The sequence below is a fragment of the Papaver somniferum genome, chromosome 2 (genome assembly GCF_003573695.1).
Source record: "Papaver somniferum cultivar HN1 chromosome 2, ASM357369v1, whole genome shotgun sequence".
Classification (NCBI taxonomy): Eukaryota; Viridiplantae; Streptophyta; class Magnoliopsida; order Ranunculales; family Papaveraceae; genus Papaver; species Papaver somniferum.
Window position 1 is genome coordinate 203170750 of NC_039359.1, and position 22935 is coordinate 203193684.

The following is a 22935-nucleotide window of genomic DNA, read 5'->3' on the forward strand; positions in this document are numbered from 1 at the left end:
TGTAGTTAGAACACCACTATGTGATTGTGCTACAGCTCATGCTTAATTGTCTATTATGAATCCTCTGACTAGTTGTACTCTAAATCAGACAATTAGTACTTAGGATGAATACTTTAGTTGTGATTAGAACATCCTTTAGGTTGTTAAAACATCTAAGTGGCTTCTCTGTGGGTAGTTGCATTGTGAGAAGGCAGCTACTACTAGGATTAGAATTATCTTAGTGACATTAACCTTCCTCCTGAAACCACCCTTTGATGAGCAGCAGGCATAGAACCTCCACTGCCATCTAGTTAGTCAGTTGAGCCAAGAAGCTCACTGATAACTATACAAGGGACAAGATTTATGTGGAACTAGGATAACTTAGTCTAGGTGAAATGGTGGAATCTAATCCCTAGTCTTCACCCAAAATCCCTCTTTCCTTTATTGTTTCTTGTTTTTATTTGATTCCCTTTACTTCCATTCCCACTGTTTTCATTTTCTTCACTACTTTTTCCACTGTCATTCTTAGTCACTTGCTTTGCTTCCTGCCAACATCTCACAGTTATCTTTTGTCACTGCCTTGCATATAGAATTAGCTAGGAAAACTTCATAACACCCCAAGTCCCTGTGGATTCGACCCGTACTTGTGCACTCACTGCAACAACACCGTGCACTTGCGGTATCACTGTAGGCATCCATTTATTCATCTTATTTACACATCTATATTCGCCTACCATCGAGGCAGAAAATTATCTCCGCTGAAGACAGAAACGAATAATTGCTAGAAGAGTCACCAATTTCTTCTGAGTAACACCCCTGGTATTTATCAAGACGAAATGTTGGGGACTGAAGACGTTTTTCACGATGAATATGCTGAATCACGAAGAAAGAAGCCTCTGTATTTGGAATGTTTTTGGTTCCAGGTGCTCCCTCCTCCCGTTCTTCATCAACGGAGACCTCATCCATACTTGCGTCGTCTCTGAAGGCATCATTATTCGGAGAACCAGGCATTCTTGCAAAATTGCTGCGACATCCACATTCAGATTTTGTTAACACAACAAAATCAAAGCATAGTTCAGATGCTCGCAATCACAAAAATGGTAATCCTCAACTCTTACCTATTTTACGATTTCACTAGACTTTATTGATCACTCTTTCAAACCTGCGAAGACGAGCAAAACTTATCATTCTAGAGTCAACACTGACTTTTCACAAAACTATGAACAGTTTACATAACTTCTTCGTGTGAACGTCCCATGATTTTATGTCACAAATTCATAAAATCATAGCATATAATTGTTTATCTCTAACAATTGCTCAAAATTGCTTTTTGATTTTTTATCAAAAAAAAAAAAAAACTCACGTGCGGTTCAAAAAAAAATAAAAAAAAATTTACGCGAGTTTTTCTATAAAAAAAAAACCTTTATTTTTGCTCAAACGAGCATTTTTCTATGAGACGAGCATCTTTTCTATTTTTGAGAAATTCCACATATTCCAAATAAGATTTCAAAGGTTCACAAATAAAAATTTTATTATAAGGTGGTATGTTCCAATAATCTCTTTTATACTATGGGTTATTGTTTATTGCTTTAAACTAGCGAACGCACGAGCATTCCTAAAATATTTGGAACCTTGTGCTTTGAAAAATAAATTTTGTTTTCATGAAAACTTCATAAACAAAATTTTATCTACTGCAATTAAACCTCATCTATTCACAATATATATATCTTTCATACTAGGGATTTTTGCTCGTTTCTTAAACTATCGAACGAACGTGCATACATATTTCCAAAACAAAAAATTCATAAAACCTACGCATGCATGCAAGTATGGGTCCCTGGAAACAACTCATCAAACATATAGCAAAAAAATATAATAAATTTTTTAGGGTTTTCTTCCCTTTTATATGAATTTATTTCCAAGAACCTAATAAGATAAGAATTTCCTTTTTTGGTCCCGGACCCGTAAATCCTAAACCGACCAAAACTAGACCTTCGGTCACTCAAATCAGCAGTACCTAATCTCTCCGTGCTCACGAAATGACGCTCTATCACATTACCAGGGTTTCCACCCGAACATTTGCTCGCATATGGCGTCATTGGACTAAATTGGAGATTATGAGAATGCCTTTGTAGACTGAGTTCAACCACTGATCTCTCGTCGATTGAAAATCACCATCTAGTGCTTACTGCGGAACATGATTGTCCCTCACGAAGCAGGGGACTTAATGTTGATGGTGGATTTTCAACAAAGGTCAAAATCGTAAAATCATGATACTGCGTGTTTCTGACACGGCTTCAGGAATCCATGTGACGTTTCGTGTTTTACGAAGTATGATGCGTACGTCGCTCGAAAGTCCTCTCCGGAGAGTTCGACACCGGGCATTTCATCAAAGCCTCTATATAGAATAACGTAATTGGGCGGTTCTCCGTAAGATTGACAGCTTAACTGTAGCTCCCCCAAAGCTAGCAGCTGACTAATCCAAAAGATTAACTATAAAAAGAATCACTAAGGATCTAAAACATCTGTTTAAACAACAAGAAAGAAGTTCTAACCAAAGATTAACCCGAATCTAAACCCGCTCTGAAATAAAAACAAGAACTCCTCTTAAATGATACATATTCAATAGTGAGTTGATTTACAAATAAAATATAAACACAAAATAAACATAGCGGAAGCAATCTAAATAACGTAATCAACTCCCCGAAGCTTTCGCTGCGCAACTCTACACATCTTGATCTGTCTCTGAAACTGAAAATGGGAATGGGTGAGCACATCATACCTAAAAGGAGTTCCCCGTAGGAATAACATTTAAATTTTAAGTAATCATTGAAAATGATTTGAAAACAATTCATATTTTCCCTAAACACTAAAACGCAACCAATTTCACATAGGTAAACAATCACGTATATGGAACTAACTCCTTTCAAACAATATATAATATGGTGACTCGTCCCGCACCTATTAAGCATAGCTCGAAAGTGAGTAGTATAAATGAAGGAGCAGTATCCTATATACCACAGATGGAAATTCTCATTTCCAAACCAATCAAATGGAAATTCTTATTTCCCAAACAATTCATAAAGACAAACAAAGCATTACAATTCCTTTCCAAGCAATGGAAAGATTAAAAGAAATAAAAGAACTTTCGGAAGTTAAAATAATCAATGCATGGAATACGCAATCAGATAATGCATGAGCTTGTTAAACATAAACTTTGGTAAAAGAAAACAACAATAATCACAAAAGAATCAAAAATATTCCCACCTTTTTTGCTGACAAGCCACGCCTACCTCGAGAACCATGATCCACCGGTTCATCCCTTGAATCGATCGTTGTTAATATAGTCTAACTGGTAATCATACAAGAAGTCTAAGAATCTAGTCAAAATGCTCACACAAGAATCATACAAGTCTAACTAATAGTTCTAAGCCCATTTATGATTCTACACCTTTTCATTCTCTATCCTTAGCATATTAAAGGTTAACTAATTGAATTAGGTTGGTTCTATAATACATCAGTTAAGTCTTATGAATATTTACAACTTTGTAAAAAGAAACAAAAGCTAAATCGGACCTTAAGGGTCCAATACATCAAAATAGGAACACTAAACCTAAGCCCAAGTTCAACAAACCCATTACAAAGGCCTGGTCCACTAGGGTCAATTAACGGTCTCTAACAGTCAAACTAACAACCAAAGTCAACTAATAGTCAATGTCAGTCAAAGGTCAACGCCCAGGGTCAATGGTCAAAGAAACCAACTCAGTCAAGGTTCACTGAGTCAAGTATGGTCAGGTCTAGTTACTGAGTTAACTCAGTCATTAACACTAAGTCAGCTAAACAATTGAGTTAGCTAAACTGACTGTGATGACTAATAGGTCTAACTATTGATTCAACAATGGACTCCCATTACCAGATTTGGTGTAACACTTTCACTAAACAAAACAACACTCAAACATTTATCTTAAATAAACTTCAGAACCCAATTACAATATTAAACTAAGCTTACCTGCAACATCAGATACAAGCCTTCATTGAAGCTTCCATCTACAACCATACAGTTACCACTATCTATATCTTTACTATCCCATTCTTCTTACACTAGTTCACTCACTACCCATCTCAGTTCAAGTCTAACTCCAACACCCATGCTCTGTACTTGCACCTCCCCTGCAACAACAAGATTCCACTAATATATGCAACAACTCATTTATATAAACTTACTCCATACACAACTTTCTTACAAGAAGTTCACCAGCACAATCAGACTTCAACAACTGCAACCCAGAATACAGTACATAATAATCTGCAACTCCATTTCACTGCATCACTGAATCCTCATTCACCACAGACCCAATAAACTTCAACACCAACAATCATAACATCCAACCATAACAACTCCAATTCTAACATACTGAACTTCAATTCAACATACATACATCCCGATTCTCAATTCAATTATCAAACACAAATATTCATACAATAAAACTTAACTGAGCTAAATCATCTAAGGAAATAATTACCTCAAATGTGTTACTCAGGCAATTGGAATTCATTTCCTTCTTTACTTGACTATGTTCATCCACTCATCTCAAGACTAACAACAGCCCAACAATCTTCATCACCCTAACTGGTTCTCTAGAACAAAACAATCTCCCTGGTTCTTAATCAATTCAACCTACCTCTTCCTCTGAGTTAACCTCAAAGCTCAAATCAACACCCATAACAACCTCATCACCTTCTCATAAACACAATCAAATAACTCCATTAACAACTTCAAACTATCAATCTCAAAACCATAACTATCGATTCGAGTTATATTTAAACCTTATCTCCAAACTCATAACAAACCCACCTTTAATCATACTTCCAAAGTATCAATTTCATCTTCTGGTTCTTCTTTGAACTCTTATGAACCCTAGTTTCCCATTTTCCAATTCATCATCAAAACGACTTCGCAACAACAATTTAACACCAACCCATATCCAATCTTTCCCTTAACACCTTAATTTCATCTTCTAATTCTTCTATGAGTCTCTTATTATGAAACCCTAACTCCTGATTCAATCCTCAAACAACTCTACAGGTTCAATCAAACCTCAAACCTTCCAATTTTCAACTAACAACATCCCAAATAACCCACAAATTCACCTGAGAACTCAATCGAATTCCAATTCCATTTACAGAAATCCTAATTTGATCTTCTTAAATCCCTGACAGTTTCCTTCCCCGATTGATAACAACACCACATATATCCTCGTTTAAACATCTTCACTGATTAATCTTACTCGATAAATCTTCATGCACGACTCACAAATTATCGGCAGAAAAGAAAACAGAGAAAAGGGAGAGAAGAAGAAAGAAAATAAGAAGAGTTTTATCTCCTCGAGTGGGAGATAAGGATGGCCAGATTTATAAAAGCACCCAGCAAATTGATAAGGGCAGCCAAGCGGTTGATAGCAAAAAGGTTACTTTGCCTTACATACCAATATGGAGATATCTTTTTCATCCGGTATCCGAACGACACGTTCGAGTAATCCATCTCGCATAACTTTTCAATATCTATCTAACGGTACTAGTTTCATTTCTAGATTATTGTTACATTAATTTCTAATAATTAACGTTCGTGTTAAACTAATCGAGTTATTATCGACTAATTCGTCACTTGACTGGTCTGATAGCATTGACAAGCTTGTGGTTCCTCACATTAAAGCTTTCAGGATATCAGTGACACTCACTGTTCCCTGACTACATAGAGGAATTCTCCTCTACATAGAAAAACGATTGGGCGGTTCTCCGTAAGATTGAGAGCAATAACGCCTTCAGGAAGCCGATGACATTCACTGTTCCCTGATTATGTAGAGTGTCCGTGTATAGACTCAGGCGGTCCTACATACATGAAATGTTGAGAGGGAAAAATGTCTTCGGGACATTGTCAACACTCGCTAATTCACTGACTATACGCAAGAGATTAAATTCTACGTCATGTTCACCACTGAATTCCTAGAAGATAATATATCTTATCTTATTGCTCTTATTCCATGGTCAAACTCACGACTGGTTCTATGCAATGGTAATAGATAAATGTATTACCCCGATTTCATGATCGAATCCACTGATGATCTCATGAAATGGTAATAGATATTACTCCGATTTCATGGTCGAATCCACGGCTGATCTCATGAAATGGTAATATCACCACCTATCTTATTACTCTGATTTCATGGTTAAATCTACGATTCCATGAGATGGTAATAAAATTATCGTTTTATTATTCCGAATCCATGGTCAAATCCACAGCTGATTCTATGGATTGATAATAAATGACTACTCACTTTATTGCTCAGTTTTATGAATCATTCTCCATTGAATTTCATAAATCAGTAATAAATACTCAACAACCGGGCATCTGGACCATCATTGAGTAATCCCCAATAAAATGGTGCAAGTGTACTCGACGATGATGCACGACTGAGCACCCGAATGCGCGTACGAGCATCCAAATATGGACGAATGGGGAATCCTACACGGAATGGGAGAGATAAAATAATGAAGAGGCGCCCATGGGTCGGGCCCACCGGCCGGCCGACCGTTCCTTAGCCGTGAACGGTCCCATGCCTCTTCCATTAGTTTCCTTATTTTTGTTATTTTCATGAACTCATGAAAACTCCTCTATTCTAGCAACTTTCCTTGTTTGCACAAAACTCATGGTTTCTCCATATTTTCATGGTTTCATGAAAAATAATAATATAAAATAGGGAAAGGTGTCGCGGGACCGGGAAACTTAGCCGGCCGGCCATCCCTAGCCATGGCCGGTCCCACACTTTGCAATCCATGATCTTTCATAAATTTTTATTTCTCTCATCTCATGAAACTTCCCTGTTTCAGCAAAAACCATATTTTCTCAAATATTGCGCAAACCATGAAAATGCCAAAAGTTAACGTGGTCACATGACCGACAAAGCTAATCACAAAAATATATTAAAATATTATTATTTTAATATCCACGAAATTTTAATCAAGCGGGCAAGGTTCTACTTGCTCATTCGAGCAAAATCGAGAATTTCAGTCAAAGATCGAACTCTTCTGAAAATCCAAGATATTGCTCGAAAACACATCAAAAAATGTCGAAAACTCTCAGGACTGAGACAAGGGTACTATGGTGACACGAGCATGCTCCCTTGACAGACCAAGGTCGGCTCTAAGGCTTGTAACGAGCCGGTCCCACACGTTTTCACAATTTTTACTTAATTTGTGCAATTGCTCATATTGGGTCCAAAATATTTCCAAACAACTTGGGATTTGCTCAATCGACCATCATCTGGTACCACACCCTCAAGGGACGGTTCCATGCCTTCTTGGCCGGTCCCTCACTCCTCCATAAATTAGGTTTTATTACCTAATGCTCATACGAGCACTATTTCACTAAATGATGAAACCATCATTTAATCATCATTATTTCACCAACTCTGTTGCATGCTCACTCAAGCGCTCGAGGACCACATGGACGTCCATAATTCCATGTGGTCGGTCCTCTCTCACTTGACCTATTTTCAGCGATCCACCAATTAACGAACAATTGATCAAAAACTAGGGTTTTGAACAAACGCTCAACAAATCATCATTCTGAGCATGTTCAAACACTGAATAAATTTATGCTGATCCAGCAAACAACACGCGGATTAATTATATAATATTTGGTGATATACCAATATTTTAATTAATATTTTATTGGGTCACGTCACCAATAAATAATTCGTCGAATTGAGCAATACTTGCTCAATTGCTCGAATATTGATCCAATTATCAATATTCAGTAATTTATCAGTAATCCGTCGAATTGAGCAATACTTGCTCAACAGCTCGAATATTGATCCAATTATGAATATTCAGTAATTCGTCGAATTGAGCAATACTTTCTCAATTTCCCAACTATCAATATTCAGTAATTCACAATACTTGCTCAATTGCTCCAATATTGATCCAACCATCGATATCCAGTAATTCGTCGAGCAATACTTGCTCAGTTACTCGAATGTTCCACTGAGCAATTCGTCATTCATGCTCAATTCAACAAAACCTAGACTCATTGTCTAAATCAGTCAACGTGGCTAATTTAATACACGTCTATCATGCAGACTCCACGATTCGTGGGACATCAATCACGTCACAAATGGGGGATATCAATTAGGATTTTGGTCTGGCGGCCTACAACACGTGGATTCATCCACGATGAGAATGTGAGTAAGTCGTGCAATGGTTGAAGGAGTTAGCAAAGTAGTGGGTGTACGGTTAACCAAGTCTTCACACGACATGTAACTGGTTTCACCACGATCTTCCACTTTCCCACTCTTTCACTCAAGAAACCGTCACACTTACAGGGATCAGGATGTTCATCATTCTTGCAATATAAATAAGTCCAAATCGAGGACAACCGATCATTATCATCATTCGTCAATAACTCGATTAAAACTTAATCACGGAACTCAACTTCAGCAGTTCATCAATTTGCAGAAACCTTCAACGCATCCACAATTCTTGATCATCATTGATCCATACAATTCTCAGCTTCCCTCCTACAGATCAACCAATCTCCCTCTTTGTGACCGAATTGACTCTGGAACATCCATTGACTTGGTTTAGGCCGGAGTCCTACAGATTGATCTCTCGAATCTAAGCACTCCCTTTGAAGTGCATCTGTGTGAGGTTCAACAGTTTGCTCGGCCGAGGAGTCACGTCCGCACGCTCGACTCTTCATTTTCCTAAAAAACCAGCAAACCGTTTTTCCTCATCCACAGTGTATAACAACCTAAGTTCGATCTAACAGTTGAAAGATATTAGCTTGAGTCTAATCATGTTTTCATATAACTGTGAGTATTGAATGCTTTATTACCAAGGTAGCATTTATTGCAAACCCTGATTTGAAGACTATATAAAGGAGAACTCTAGCAACTGAGAAACCTAATCTCCACACCTAGCTCCTATGTGATACTAGTTGCAACTATAGTCGATTTTCCTTTAACCTTAGGTTTTTCACGAAACCCTGTAGGTTAACGACTTAAAGACTTCATTGGGATTGTGAAGCCAGACCCAACTATTTTCTCTGTAGTTGCGTGATATGATCTTGTTGTTTTCTATCATGATTGAGTATAATCGTAAGATTGGCTTGAGATTTATATCTCTGATAGGCAAGATATAAAAGTAGTCACAAACACTTTTGTCTCATCGTTTGTGATTCCACAATATCTTGTTTCGTTAATCGATTAATATTATTGTGAGGTGATTGAAAATACTAGGATGTTCTTCGGGAATATAAGTCCGATATACCAATTGGTTCCTGTTCACATTTATTTATCAAAAGACGGAACAAAACTTATAGGTTTATCCGTGGGAGGCAAATTTATCTAATCAATAGACTTTTCTGTGTGAGACAGATTGGTTTATCAAGTCTTCGACTTTGGGTCGTAAAAACTCTTAGTTGTAGGTGAGATCAGCTAAGGGAATCAAGTGCGCATAATCCAGCATGGTTCTAGAGGCGTAAGGAACGCGATTGTACCTTGATCAGTGTGATATTAATTAGGGCTCAACTACATTCCAGTCTGAAGTTAACTTGGAGTAGGCTAGTGTCTGTAGCTGCTTAATACAGTGTGGTGTTCAAATCTGGACTAGATCCTAAGGTTTTTCTGCATTTGCGGTTCCTCGTTAACAAAACTTCTGGTGTCTGTGTTTTTTCTTTTTCGCATTATATTTGTTTATATAATTGAAATATCACAGGTTGTGTGTAAGTTCAATCAATTGTGAATCCAACCTTTGGTCAATCGGGCTCGCAAATTCCTATTTGTTTGATTGCAGATTGAATTGAGAAATGGAGATATAACTCTTTGATATACTTTTCTTAAGATGAGTCTGACTGACTAGTTGATTCTCTTGAAAGTATATTTGAGTTAGTCCATACAGATTGCTAAGAGAAATATTGAGTGTGGTTGATAGACCCTCACTTTTTCTAACTTGACATACAAAAAATTGTGAGTTTGACCGAGTGATGCTTTAATACTGTCTAAGATCCCTTATATGCTAAAATACCTCATCCGGAGAGCCATTCAAGAGAACAGAAGTTGAAATAGTAGAAACTCATTCATATATGATGTTGCACCAATCATCATGAAATCCAAACCTCCTAAGAATAATACCAGAAAATCCCATTAATTCTACCAAATATCTCTGACAGATCAACTCTGATACCCATAAGACATTTCTTAGCTTTAACCTTCCTCATATCCATAACTTCATGAGAAAGAATAATGTTATTTTTTATTTTCCTACAAGATAATAAGGAAACTTGACATAGGCTAATGATCATCCATTACTTTATAGTTTATTTGTTAAACGCTTAGTTATGATCTTGTAGGGTTCATTACTAAGGATAATAAAAAACACAAATGCAGTTCGTGGAATAATGAAAATTGCAACAATTTGTGAATAACAATTATTACAAAGGGAAAATTAAAATAATTTGTATTACTAGAGACCTGAATTGCAGCGCTCCTTTACTTACCAGGGTTAGGATCATGAGGTGCAAAAGCTCTATCTCCAGTCACGTCCGTCTCTACCCCTTATATATCCTTAGATGCGCGTATATTCAATGACCTTATTAATCATATTGGGAATATATTCAGTTTCCTTAAAAGAGCTCGCATCAAAATTATTGTGATACTTAGTAGAAATAAGATTCTGGGATTGGAAATTATTTTAGGAGTGGTATTTGGAATAAGATTCTGGGATTGGAAATTATTTTGGTAGTGGTATTTGTAATTGGAGAAAATTTGGTTTGATTCTGCATTACCATTAACATCTTGTTCTAGATTGCATAGTTTCCAATTAACTCCATAATCCCTAATTGAAAAAAATTATACTACTAGAGTACATATGAACTGCAACCTTCCTCTGATTACTAGGGTTAGGATCATGAGCTGCAATAGCTCTATCTTGAATCACATCAATCTCTACCCCTTTCATATCCTCAGACGCACATATATTTAGTGACCTTATTAATCAGATTGGGAAGATATCTAGTTTCCTGAGAAGAGTTCGCATCACAATTATTGTGATCCTTAACATGATTAAGATTTTGGGATTGGAAATTATTTTGGAAGTGATTTTGGGAGTTATGACAAAAATGATTTGACTCCCTGTTACCATTTATTAACATTCTTTCTTAATTTGTTCCCACTTGACTCATTAAGTCCAAATCATGAAGATTATTATTATTGGTATTTTTTAGAATCCTTTTACCATCAATATTACCATCCTCTCCTATATTGTCATGTGCTCTATTCAAAGCACTTTCCACTTTTTGATCACGGTCTAATTCGAAATTATCAGATTCCTACTTAGTCATTTCATCCAATCCAAGATGGTATGCGTCTTTTATAAGTATTATTATTATGGTTAATATAAAACCTTGAGTGTAATTTTGAAATGACATATTTTCAAAATAATATTCGAACGCATACCTCTTAGATCACATATGTTCATAATCATGCACCTCTTTTCAAAGTTGCAATTGATTTCAATTTATGGCTTTACCATTTTATTTATTTTTTATTTTATAGAGAATTTGTCTTTTTTTTTCTTCATAAAAGATGAAAAACCTAAAAGTGGTACACAATATAACTGATTTTGAAAATCGAAAAAACTTACAAGATCATTATACGATCATCAAATCCGTTGTATCTCAACCAATTATTGACTATCTATCCTAATTTTACAGAGTTACGAGTCATTCCATAATTTCGAGAGGACCATATCGTATCACATGGCCTAAATATTTTGAAACGAAACTAATTTGTCTGACTGCACAAAGCAGTGGTTGGAACAGATCCAACCTCAAGATTTCAGAAACATATTAGCCTAGCTTACATGAACTAAGGTTTTCATAGTAACAAATCCTTATAACTAAATCTGAAAAGCAGTATTTTGAGTAGTAGCTAGAGTAAAGTGGCTTTCTGAATCAGTCTCTTGTGGTCTGGATAGGGATGAAACTGTCTGAATTGACGTTGAAGTCTTTGTCACATTTGTTGTAGTTGATGTACTTGTTGATGATCTTGATGTTGATGTTGTTTCCTCCGTTTCCTTAGCTATGATTGATACTAGAATCAACCTCTTAATTATAGAACAAAACAAGTAAGTATTAATCCTAAAGCTAAAACAATTTTTTGAAATCTATCTGAAGAGATGCTAAATAACCAAATTTGCTCCAGAGTATACGTCATAACTTAATTACCCACCGGAAAAAGATATGGTCGAATTTGTTGTTACTAAGAGCATTACCAATGAGCAAAGATACACCACACCATAACAATACTAAAATATCATCGCTAGAGAAAGGATCACATGATATAGTTAACAGAGATTCATATCTAGACTCAACCTCCTATATTTGGTACTGAAAAGAGACGTTGCTAAAATTAGAACAAGTAGATAAACCTAATACATAAATATAGTTGAAATCAGAACAAATAGTTGCCGGAGAAGATGTTGTTGTTGTGACTTGGTAGGAAATCAGAACTGAAAAATATTTAATGCCTTAATTCCCTCTCTTCATCAGATCACAATGCATAAACTAATCATGCAAAGATGCAACCAACCAAACCTAGAAAATATAAGAACAATACCGACGATTAATAAAAACTAAGAAAAATTGCAAAAACAAGTGAAACAAGGTTATAAGGTATGAAATGGTGGTTGGTCTGCTCAGATCTGAGTTTAAGTTTTTTTGGGAGAAAGAAATTTCATTTTCTAAGGCGGGCATTAGGAGAATCACAAGAATTTTCTTACCAATATTAGGGTGAGCAGAGAATGGGTGGATGAGGATTCGGTATCAATGTCTAGTCCATCTAAATGACGAATTTGAGATTTTCACCCACGTCAAATACATTATTTATTGGGTTTGACACCCACGGATAAGCGAATGAGCGGATTGGATACAAGTGGATTTGTAGATTTAAGATAATAAAATAAGTAAATATTTAACAAGAGTAATGTAACTTAATTTTGAAACATAGATTACATAAGTTTAAGCAATTACAACTTAACAAGATTGTAAAGTAACCTCATTCTGACGATCGATAAAATATTCAAATTATAACGACGTTCGTCAATCCAAATTTGATACTTATAGTATATCTTCGAGGACTTCCAACGAAATAAATGAAGATCTAATATAGGATTAACAAAAAAAATCATAAAAAAAAGCATGGGAAGGAAATGGTGAATAAGGAAAGTAGAGAACAGAATAAAAGACTACGCCCTTATCAATAGGAAAGTATATGAATCAATAAATATAATACCAACAATATTTTTAGGGTTGAGTGTTCAACATATGGGTGATATTCCACTCTCCTCTAACCCGTTAAGACGACGGGTTTTAAAAATTCTCCCGCATCCACTCTTCTGTGAGTCGGATCGAGTGTCCTCCCGTCAAAATACAGGTTGGTCCAGGTAGAATTCACAGCTTTGGATGTTTTTCTCACCCCTGGTCAAATGTCCCGGATGTGACAGACATTTTGTTTGTCACATAGATTAGGGGTGAGAAAAAAGTCTGGAATCGCAGATTTCATCCGTAAAATTGCGGGTGAAACCCAATCCACAAGATCTATGGGCCGGACACGGGTGAAATTCTCAAATCCGCATTTTTAGGGGTTTGGTTGTGGTTGGACTTTGAAATACGCGGATTCACCCGTACCGTAGGGCAGTAAAAAAAATAGTAGAATTATTAAGGATAAATAGAACCTTGATGAAATGGTACTGGGTTCAAATGAGATACAAGAACATGGTACTACCTTATTGCCTCTATGAAAATTACGATTAGAAAATCTTACTATCACAACTACATGGAAGCATGTAATCTTCAGCCTTGGAAATTTGGTTTCAGTAGATCCGTTGTCATAAACAAAAATATTAATTTGTTTACTCCATCTAATGTGACTGCTCTTCAACAGTTAGAGACAATTCATGAATAATCATTTCCAAAGAGTATCGATATTCCCAACTATCGGGATTCAGGACCTTGAAAATCCAAAGTAGTTACATTCTGAAAAAGAAAATGTTAGTGCCAGAAGCAGAAGAAGAAGTTTATCGTGATGAGTTTTTTTCTTTTTTCTTTTTTGTGAACAAAGAAAATTTTATTAACAAAAGATCAGGAAACTGTTACATGATGAGCATCCCCGTACAGAGGAGGTAAAATTTCATATGGAAGATAGTCATCCCAAATCTGGTTAAGCTTATTTACTCTACCTAGCTTGGAAATTGCATCAGCTACGTTATTTCTTTCCTTTGGCACATAATAACATTGCCAGGAAGAATTTTCTTTAAAAAACAACCTAATATCTTTAACAAAATTTAGGAGTCTCCATTCTATGGAGTAGTCTTCCTTATTAACATCATCAGCTACAACTTTGCAATCCAATTCAAATAGCACTTTCTCCAGCTTTTGGTTTTCTGCCCACTTGACTGCCTCCCAAAGTCCATAGCATTCTTCTTGTTCCGCAATTTCCATCGCTCCTAGGTGGATTCACTTTGCTGAGAGATTGGTACCTGCACAATTTCGAAGAATTAAACCAATGCCACCAGTTTAATCAAAGTTTTGGAAATAGCCATCGCAGTTATCGTGATGAATTTCATTATGGTGGTTTTCCGAATGAATTTCATTATGGTGCCAGAAGTATAGGAAGAAGTTTATCCGCGATTAATCTCCCATCCGGTCCGTATCACCCGTTGATCAGCGAATGTCAAATCCGCGGGTGATTGGGCCGGACACGGTTGGATTTTTCAAATCCGCAACCTTAACGGATTGGACGCGGGTAACCCTAATTCGCATCCGTCCGTCCATTGCTCACCCCTACTTGATAGATATGAACAAGGGAAAATTAGGCGCAGGCCCAAAAAAAAAAAATTCTCATTGTCAGGCCCACAATTAATTTTTAGTTCCGTCACACCCACAATTATATGAAATTATTAAAAATGTCTGCATCACGGATTATGCATCCGCATGACGGGTTATGCATCAGGGGTATACTTGGCAACGCAACTTGGATATAATATATCTAAAAAACCGCGCCTTGGAATTCTACAAATTTTATATCGTTGGAAATCTTTTAAATAGGGCTACGCAACGAGTACAAACAACAATATCAAATTTTTGATTTTTCACGAAAAAATCGGAGGTGATCATCATTTTAGGCAAAATTTTCGAAAACTTGATACATAACCATTATGCTGCCACCAAAAAAGATGCATAACACATCCTGCAGACGCATAACGAATTATGCAACCATTTTCTAGGCTGCATAACAAAATTATGCATCTATAACAAGTTATGTAGCCATTGTTTTGGTCGATTTTAGTGCGTACATAAAAAATTGATGCATAATGCATTATGCATCCATATTTACGAATGCATATCAGATTATGCATCTGTTTTCTCGATGCATAAAAGATTGTGCAACAATTTTCTCGATGCATACTACATTATGCAGCCATCTTTTCGGATGCATAACAGGTTATGCATCCATTTTCACGACTGCATAACATGTTATGCTGATATTATTATAGGTGCATGACAAGTTATACAACCTTTTTTTTTGTTGGTTTCAATACTAACAAAAAAGTAGATGCATAACATGTTACGCAACCGTTCTTTGGACTACATAGCAAGTTATGCAAAAAAACAAATGCTGCATAACTTGTCGTACACCTACAATAATAACCGCATAACGTGTTATGCAACCATTTTCGGGACCCATCAACCCATTGAACAACACCACTGCCAATTATCGAGTATCTCTGTCATCCGACTCAAAACTCGCAGGCGTAAAATCTTGGCAACAAGAGCTTGCTTTACTGATTCCTTGGCTTGTTCTCTCCCATAGTGTCGTGTTCTTCTAAACTTGTAAATCGAGTCGTACCCTCCTAAAATACCTCACAGACTCTCCTAAATTCGATCACAAGAGCCCTGTCAAGCTTGGAGCAGTAGACCAGTCACGGCTGAACTTGCAGTGAAAAGTTGCTCGTTCAGGCATTCTGTCAAACAGTGGGTGTGCCATTTGCAATTTGATAATGGCTGTGTACTGGCTGTATATTGAAAATTGCACAATCTCCTTCCCTGCACAATTCAATTCCATATACAAACCACATTCATTCAAGACACTATATACTCCGTTCTTCCACAATCAATCAATGGCAGTGAACTCGTCTTCTTCACTGGCTTCTCTTGGCAGCATAAACGAATTCAAACCCGAACCAAACTCTCCAAAATCGACTACCAAATCTTCATTTCCTTCTCAGCTTCAATTTCTCTGTCTTAACCCTTCAGTCATCTCCTCCATTAAACTGATGAAAATGTCACCTGCGTGACTCAAAAAATTGTTGAACTTTAATAAAAAATGGATTCTGTATTTGATATGTGACAAAACACGAATACCAACGGACTCAGAGATGTTCTTAGACTTATAGGGTGGATCATTAGATGGATTCACCATCTTTAATCCTCCGGAGAAGATCAAAAAACGGTGAAACCAAAAAAGCTTTCTCAAGCCCTAGAAAAACCGTGAAAACTGGAGCTCTATGAGATACGAGAAGAAGGAGAAGAAGAAGAAGAAAAGAAATTCACAGTAGAGAAGAAGAAGAAAAAGAAAAGAAACCGAAGAAGAAATCGTGAAGAAATGTAATTTTATAAACTATCATGGTGTTAGTCTTCAAGGGAGTTTGGGGAGTTGGGTGTAGTTGAGTCTCCCAGACTCCCTAGAAAACCCTGTTAGTCGTGGGGGAGTTTGAAAGAAGTTCTTAAACTCCCTGTTAGTGGTAAAAAATAGAATGCTAGGGAGTTGGGTTTTTTTGGGGAGTTCTAAGAAGTTTACAGTGTATTTTTGCCTGACTTCAAATCTCTCGAAAGAGTAGAGATTTTGGGAGTCTCTCAAAACACCAAACTCTCTCAAACTCCCTAAACTCTCTTACACTCCCTCAAAATCCCCAAGATCTAAAATACATTAAACTCCCCCAAACTCACTCGTGGACTAACCCCTGTATGGGTTTGGGAGAAATTTTCTCACGAAAATTGAGTGCGTGTCTGAACTTTTCTGTGCGTGGGTTTCACGGTGAAGAAAAACTGAAAAATGGGTCTATATAGGTTTCACTATGAACAACCGAACCCCCTAAAAGATAATGCAGCCCAAGAAAGACGTTCTCGTTGAACTAACTGGGCTTTGATTTTAGTTTTATACTGTAATAAATCCACCCGGCCCGAATAATACTGTTCTTCTAACTAGGGTTTATAAAGATTTAGCAATTGAAGAGTGTGAAAAACCATAGAGAAAAACAGAAACGAAACATGGGAGGCTCAAGAAGAAAATTCAAAGCATCAAGAAAATCAAAAGTACGTGTTGGATTACCAAAGAAAAACCCAAATGTATTCAAACCAGCATTTAATTTACCACCAAAGTTACGGTCTATAATTGATTCAACCAATTCAAAGTGGGATGATAAAGCTAGTGTTATTAAGAATTACAAAGCTTTTGGGTTTGTATCAAACCCTAATATTTTAGGTAAACGTAGTCGTACACCTCATCAGATTCAAAGTTCTCAACTTCAACTGCCGATATCATTGAGAGATGAACCGTTGGATGAATTTGAGGTTCCTGTTGATACTGGTAGTGACCTTGAAGAAGATGGTCAGTTTTTTCTCTACTCTAATTTGATTATGATTTTTTATAATTAAATTAAATTAGGGTTTATGTTGATCAGTGAATGAGTAACTTATATATTGATTAGATAATGAAGTTTTGGTTATACGGACTTTTTTTTTTTAATTTAGTTGTCGGAAATTTGATGTCTTGGTTTAGGAGAGGTGAAATTTTGCTACTGTTGAATAATGGGTTTGATTGTTGAAGCTGATTTTATTTTACTTTGGACAGAACTTCGATTTGTATGCTGTTTTAGTAGTGCTAACAATAGGTAGCATTGTGTAGAGGTAGATAGGGTGTTGTATAGCATTGGTAAGTGATATAACTGTGTGCTAAGTACCAACGACGTAAACAATATGAAACTCTAAGCTTATTTGATTCATTGACATGAAAGCAACAACTGTAATGTAGGATATTTAACAATTAGTATTATAGAAGAAGGAAAAGTATTGTTGGATCCTATAGCAAGACTTCACCAGGTTCATTTATAAATGCAAGTTAGGTCTCGTGATGATGTAGTTGTTAGGCCAGTCATTTATTGTGGAATGTATCACACAGATGTGATTACTGGAAAATGAACACAATGGTTATGATACCTTGGTTTCAGAACTTGCATTTTTGTAACAAGTGTAATGGTTTGGATTAGACTTTAATGCACTTTTATTTTTCACAACAACATACATGCTCTGCCCATGTTGTAATGGTTACTGCAGTCATTTTGTGTGTTTTGGTAGGAAAAGATAGACTGATGTATGAGATGTTTCAATTTATGGGTCGATAGTTATTTTTACTTCTACTTCTGCAATCAGATTAGTTTGTTTTTCTCGTTAGTAGTTAATAACATTTGCTATATGGTTTATTCCTCACAGACTTGAAATCTGCACTAGGGAAGAAGCGTAGAGATGGAACATCTGGTCAGTTGCAGCCATTGACTAACATACAGAGGATTCATATTGGTCGGCTGATTGAGAAACATGGGGAGGACTACCAGGTATTATACAATTGTTCCTTATTATATACCCTTAGATTGTAATGATTATCACTCAAGTAATCTGCCCCTGATGAAACTTTGCATCTTACAGAGCATGTTCATGGATACGAAGTTGAACTCAATGCAGCACTCTGTTGCAACATTGGAGAAGTTATGCAAACGATATCACGTCTCTAAAGATAAGAATCCTAGGATCTTGACCCGCTGATAAAAATTTAAAATGGAGCAGAAAGTGTTTGGAAAAAATACTCTTGTAGCTGTGCCAGTTCCTCATATCATTGATGAGAAACAACTTCTGAGTAGGGAAAGAATGTATTGAAATTTTGTCCGAGTTACTTATGCTTCTAAATGTCATATGAATATGTATTATGATTATGATCATCAAGGCAATATATGCTAGTTTCTTTAATTGGATGCTTCATGTAAACTATTGAATTTATGAGCTGCCTCTAGCCGAACCGGATTTTTTTTTTGCACCATAAGAGCTAACCAGTCTGGAATTTTCACACTTAAAGATGCTTAGAGCATCCACAATCACCAAGTGCAAAAGCTATCTTGGTATATACCATTTTTGTGTTCACTGACTACAGTGGTTCTTCAACTAATGTCAGGAGGTATGTATACCATTTTAACATCATGATAGTGGATGCTCTTACTTACAATCTCATTGCTTATAATGCTCCTGTTGACTGGCCAAGTCTCATAAGCATCTAAAGGCTAGGAAAAAAAATGAGACGATGTGGTACTACCGGAAGGTCCATGTAATCCGAAACTCAGGATGCTTAACTGTTGGATTCCCCAAATGCTATGGCTATATGTCAAAAACAGGAATGTGTTTATCTTCAAAAATCAAGTGCAGGGAAACGCAATTGAAAGAAACCAGATGATGAACTCATGGTTGATTCTGTAGGGTCAAAATGAAATGACTCAGGGGGTTATGCAACCGTTATTTCGTAATGAGGTGGGTGATTGTTTAGCCGCTGCAGCTGTGTCCAGTTCTTCTGCCACTGTTCTTAAAATCAGCAGCCTAAAAACCACCGTGGAGTGTTGCTCACATGGAAGAGGATTATTACCCTTCAGAGGAAATTTTGATCGAATCAGGCCATCTCACATATATAAAGACACTAACAGGGATGCGGATCACTTATTAGCGGGCCTGCACCTAGATTGCCAACACAGAAAGTATGATCCTAGAGATTTTAGTCAGGATCTTAACCAAATTTCTATTGAAATTGAGGAGTATTTAAATATTGCGGAAAATTGTTTTTGTGGTTTGGATGTTCTTAACCTGGCTGATTGTTTTAAATTGAAATATATGAAATAACTGAAAAGTGCTTTCTGTAATATATTTTAGTAATTCCAATAGAAGAAGCAAGAGTTCTTGCTGGAATTTAGATGCTTAATTGATTAATGAATGGAGCTGTTGTTCTTTTCCATATTGAAGTGGTACATTACTTCTCCAAAGACATCATAGAAGTCTATCTTAGCCACAGTTGGTGTGAGTTCCACGGATATAAAACCCTGGCCATCATGGTAGAACTCCAAACCTTCTTTGTTTTTCTGAATATGGTTATTCCACGCTTTTGACCCTCCTCCACTTGTAACAAAATCTAGTCTCCCATCCCTGCATCAATATATTAGGCAAAGTTGGTATTAGAAGAAGAAATTAACTACATATTGTCTCATTGTCATGAGTTGGGTTTAAGCTGAATGTAAGTATGCTACTTGCCTTTTAGTAGTACTAGTGATGTGTTGTAAGCAATGATCATGTCCATTGATGTAAAGATCCACACTGTTTTCCTGAAGTATGTTTTCATGCCAAGATTAGATAATAATTCACAAAATAGTCCAAGCAAATGAATTCAGATTCTTTAGACAAATATGCTTGATTTTATTACCTCAAGAATTGGAAGAAGTTGTTCAACAAGCTCCCTGGTGTCACGATGTTGTCCAGCACTTCTCAATGTATGATGACCAACTACTATCTTCCATTTTCCATCCGATTCTTTCAGAACAGTTCTTAATTCCTAATCACAACAAGAAAACGAGATTCTTCAAAATGATACTTTCCAAAAAAAAAAAATTTAAAAAGAGAGCAATTGTTTGACAATAATTTTGTACTTCTAGATACTTTGGAATGTAATCGTTTCGTGATGTAAGGCCTCTCCAATCATATGTATGTGCTTCAGGTTCGCTGTGGTAGTTCTCCACAAATGGAGTTGTATCGATGAAGAAAAAATCCACGATTTCTAATATATCATCAAAAGAGAGAGTCATATGACTTGAAATATTGAAGAATGCTAGCAGACAGTTAATACAAGATATAGAATGAAAATTTTGGTTTTCACCTGCATCAACTATGTACGATTTCAAACAAAGCCATCTGCTATCCAATTTTTGAAGCATAGGTGATAATTGCGCTTCTACATCACCTTTATAATCATGGTTCCCCAACACTGCAATAACATTCAAAATTTAGAAATGAAAACAAAATGCAACATATGGTTTGGTCCTCATTTTTGGTTCTCATGAGAAGATGATTACCAAGATACCACTGCTTTTGCAAGCTTGGAGCTGTGTAGATGTTCATAAACGATTCTTTAAATGCAGGATCATCCACACTCTTTAGTCCATTGTCGTAAAAATTATGATTCTTCTTTCCTAGTTTTCTTCGTTTTTTTTTTCAGTTCCATATCTCGTTTAAATTCAAAGATTCGTCATCATCTTCTCCCAATTTCAATTCAAAGATTTAGAGATCAATTTTAGGTTAGATTGAAGAACCGGAAGAGAAGCTACAAGTTTTGAGATCTGTTTATTCGAGATACGTAGAAGAATCAAATTCAGTTGTTTATTCGAAAAGAGAAGATAAACATAGTTGTTTTATTCGAGATCTGGTTGCAATTCAGTTTAGCTGAAATCATATTTCCGCTTTTCAAGTTGAAATTGAATCTCGAATTTAAGAATCCAGCCGAACAATCAATCAACTTCGTGTTGATCATCTTCGTCTTCATATTAATTTGTGTGTAGTATTCGGATTATTCATCAAGGAATCAATCAACTTTTCGGGTATTCAATTCTCTTTTTTTTGTGTTGATTTTTGATTTGTTTTTGTGAATTTGCTAGTCACTCTTGTCGAGTAAACTGAATTGATGTTAGCATATGATTTTTTATGTTTGTGTTGATGTTCTTATGAAGGATTCCATCTCTTTGGAACTGTTTTTCAATTTTTTGTTGTTATTGTTGTTGATATTCACATCTAGTGAAACTGTTTTTGGTTGCATCATTTTTTTTTTCTGTAGATTATGGATTCTGTTCTTGTAGTTGTATGTCACAAAGAAGATTGTTTAAATTTTCGTATTGGCCTCCAAGAGTCTTTTCCTAATTTGAAGACTAGTATATGCTCAAGTTGGTGTGAATTCTCTCCTCCTTCAATGAAAATTTTTCACATGGTTGATGATCAGCAAAAGGTCATTCATTCTGATTTTGATCTTCAATCTTTGGCTCTATTTAGTCTGTATAATAAAGAAGGAATTATGGAATTACATGTAAGTCACAAAGCTGAGTGTTCTGGTTTAATAAGTTCAGGAATTATAGCTTTTGATGACCAGCCACGAAGTTCTGGAATTATACCTTTTGATAAGCCACGAATTGATTATGATGTTCCATATAAAATTAAGGAACCATTGAAATCTGCTCACTGGTTACATCTTTTTCAAGGAGTTGAACAGTTGTTTCTGGGAGGTGTTCAACAAGTTCGTTATGATTTACAGAAGTATCACGCAGCTGCCTTATGAATTCAAGATATACGGGAATGAGAAGTTGAGGATTGGTGCATGTTGTGCTAATAAGAAAGAGGAGAAACGTAACTGGCATTTATATGCTGTGTCTGTTGATGGTGTTGTAGGAAGTCCTTTATTATCAAGGAACTAAATAATCACCATACTTGTGTTGGTGGATTTGTTAACACACCACAGATATCGAAGAAACTATTTAGTAGCTTGATTATTAATGAAATTAAACAGGATCCTAATAAGAAAACTAAGCTTATTATGGAACAGTTTACGAGAGAATACGACTTTGACGTTAGTCGTTATTATGCATACTCAGGGAAGAAGCATGCACTGAATACTACATGGGGAGAGAACGATAAATCTTTTATGTTCTTGAACTGGTATAAAAACAAGTTGATTGAAACCAATCCTGGATCTCACGTGGTTTTGGAAGTTG

The 22935-nt window shown here is 36.1% G+C and overlaps 2 protein-coding genes and 1 long non-coding RNA gene across 3 annotated transcripts; 1 reads left to right on the top strand and 2 right to left on the bottom strand.

Moving 5' to 3' along the window:
* Positions 1–2540: 2540 nt before the first annotated feature.
* On the bottom strand, positions 2541–5342 carry LOC113350267. Its single transcript, XR_003360688.1, has 2 exons — positions 3989–5342; positions 2541–2730 (listed from the first exon to the last, which is right to left on the bottom strand). It is a non-coding gene; the product is annotated as an uncharacterized LOC113350267 (long non-coding RNA).
* An 11999-nt stretch (positions 5343–17341) lies between these two features.
* Positions 17342–19184, top strand: LOC113354397 (nucleolar protein 16-like). Its single transcript, XM_026597739.1, has 3 exons — positions 17342–17705; positions 18587–18708; positions 18800–19184. The coding sequence occupies exons 1-3, from the start codon at positions 17366–17368 to the stop codon at positions 18914–18916; spliced, it is 579 nt and encodes a 192-aa protein (XP_026453524.1). The 5' UTR covers positions 17342–17365; the 3' UTR covers positions 18917–19184.
* Positions 19185–20115: 931 nt separating this feature from the next.
* On the bottom strand, positions 20116–22581 carry LOC113352601 (purple acid phosphatase 17-like). Its single transcript, XM_026596408.1, has 7 exons — positions 22407–22581; positions 21253–21369; positions 21057–21164; positions 20830–20957; positions 20607–20735; positions 20438–20508; positions 20116–20332 (listed from the first exon to the last, which is right to left on the bottom strand). Exons 1-7 carry the CDS (start codon positions 22579–22581, stop codon positions 20116–20118), a joined length of 945 nt encoding a protein of 314 aa, XP_026452193.1.
* Between the last annotated feature and the right edge of the window lie 354 nt (positions 22582–22935).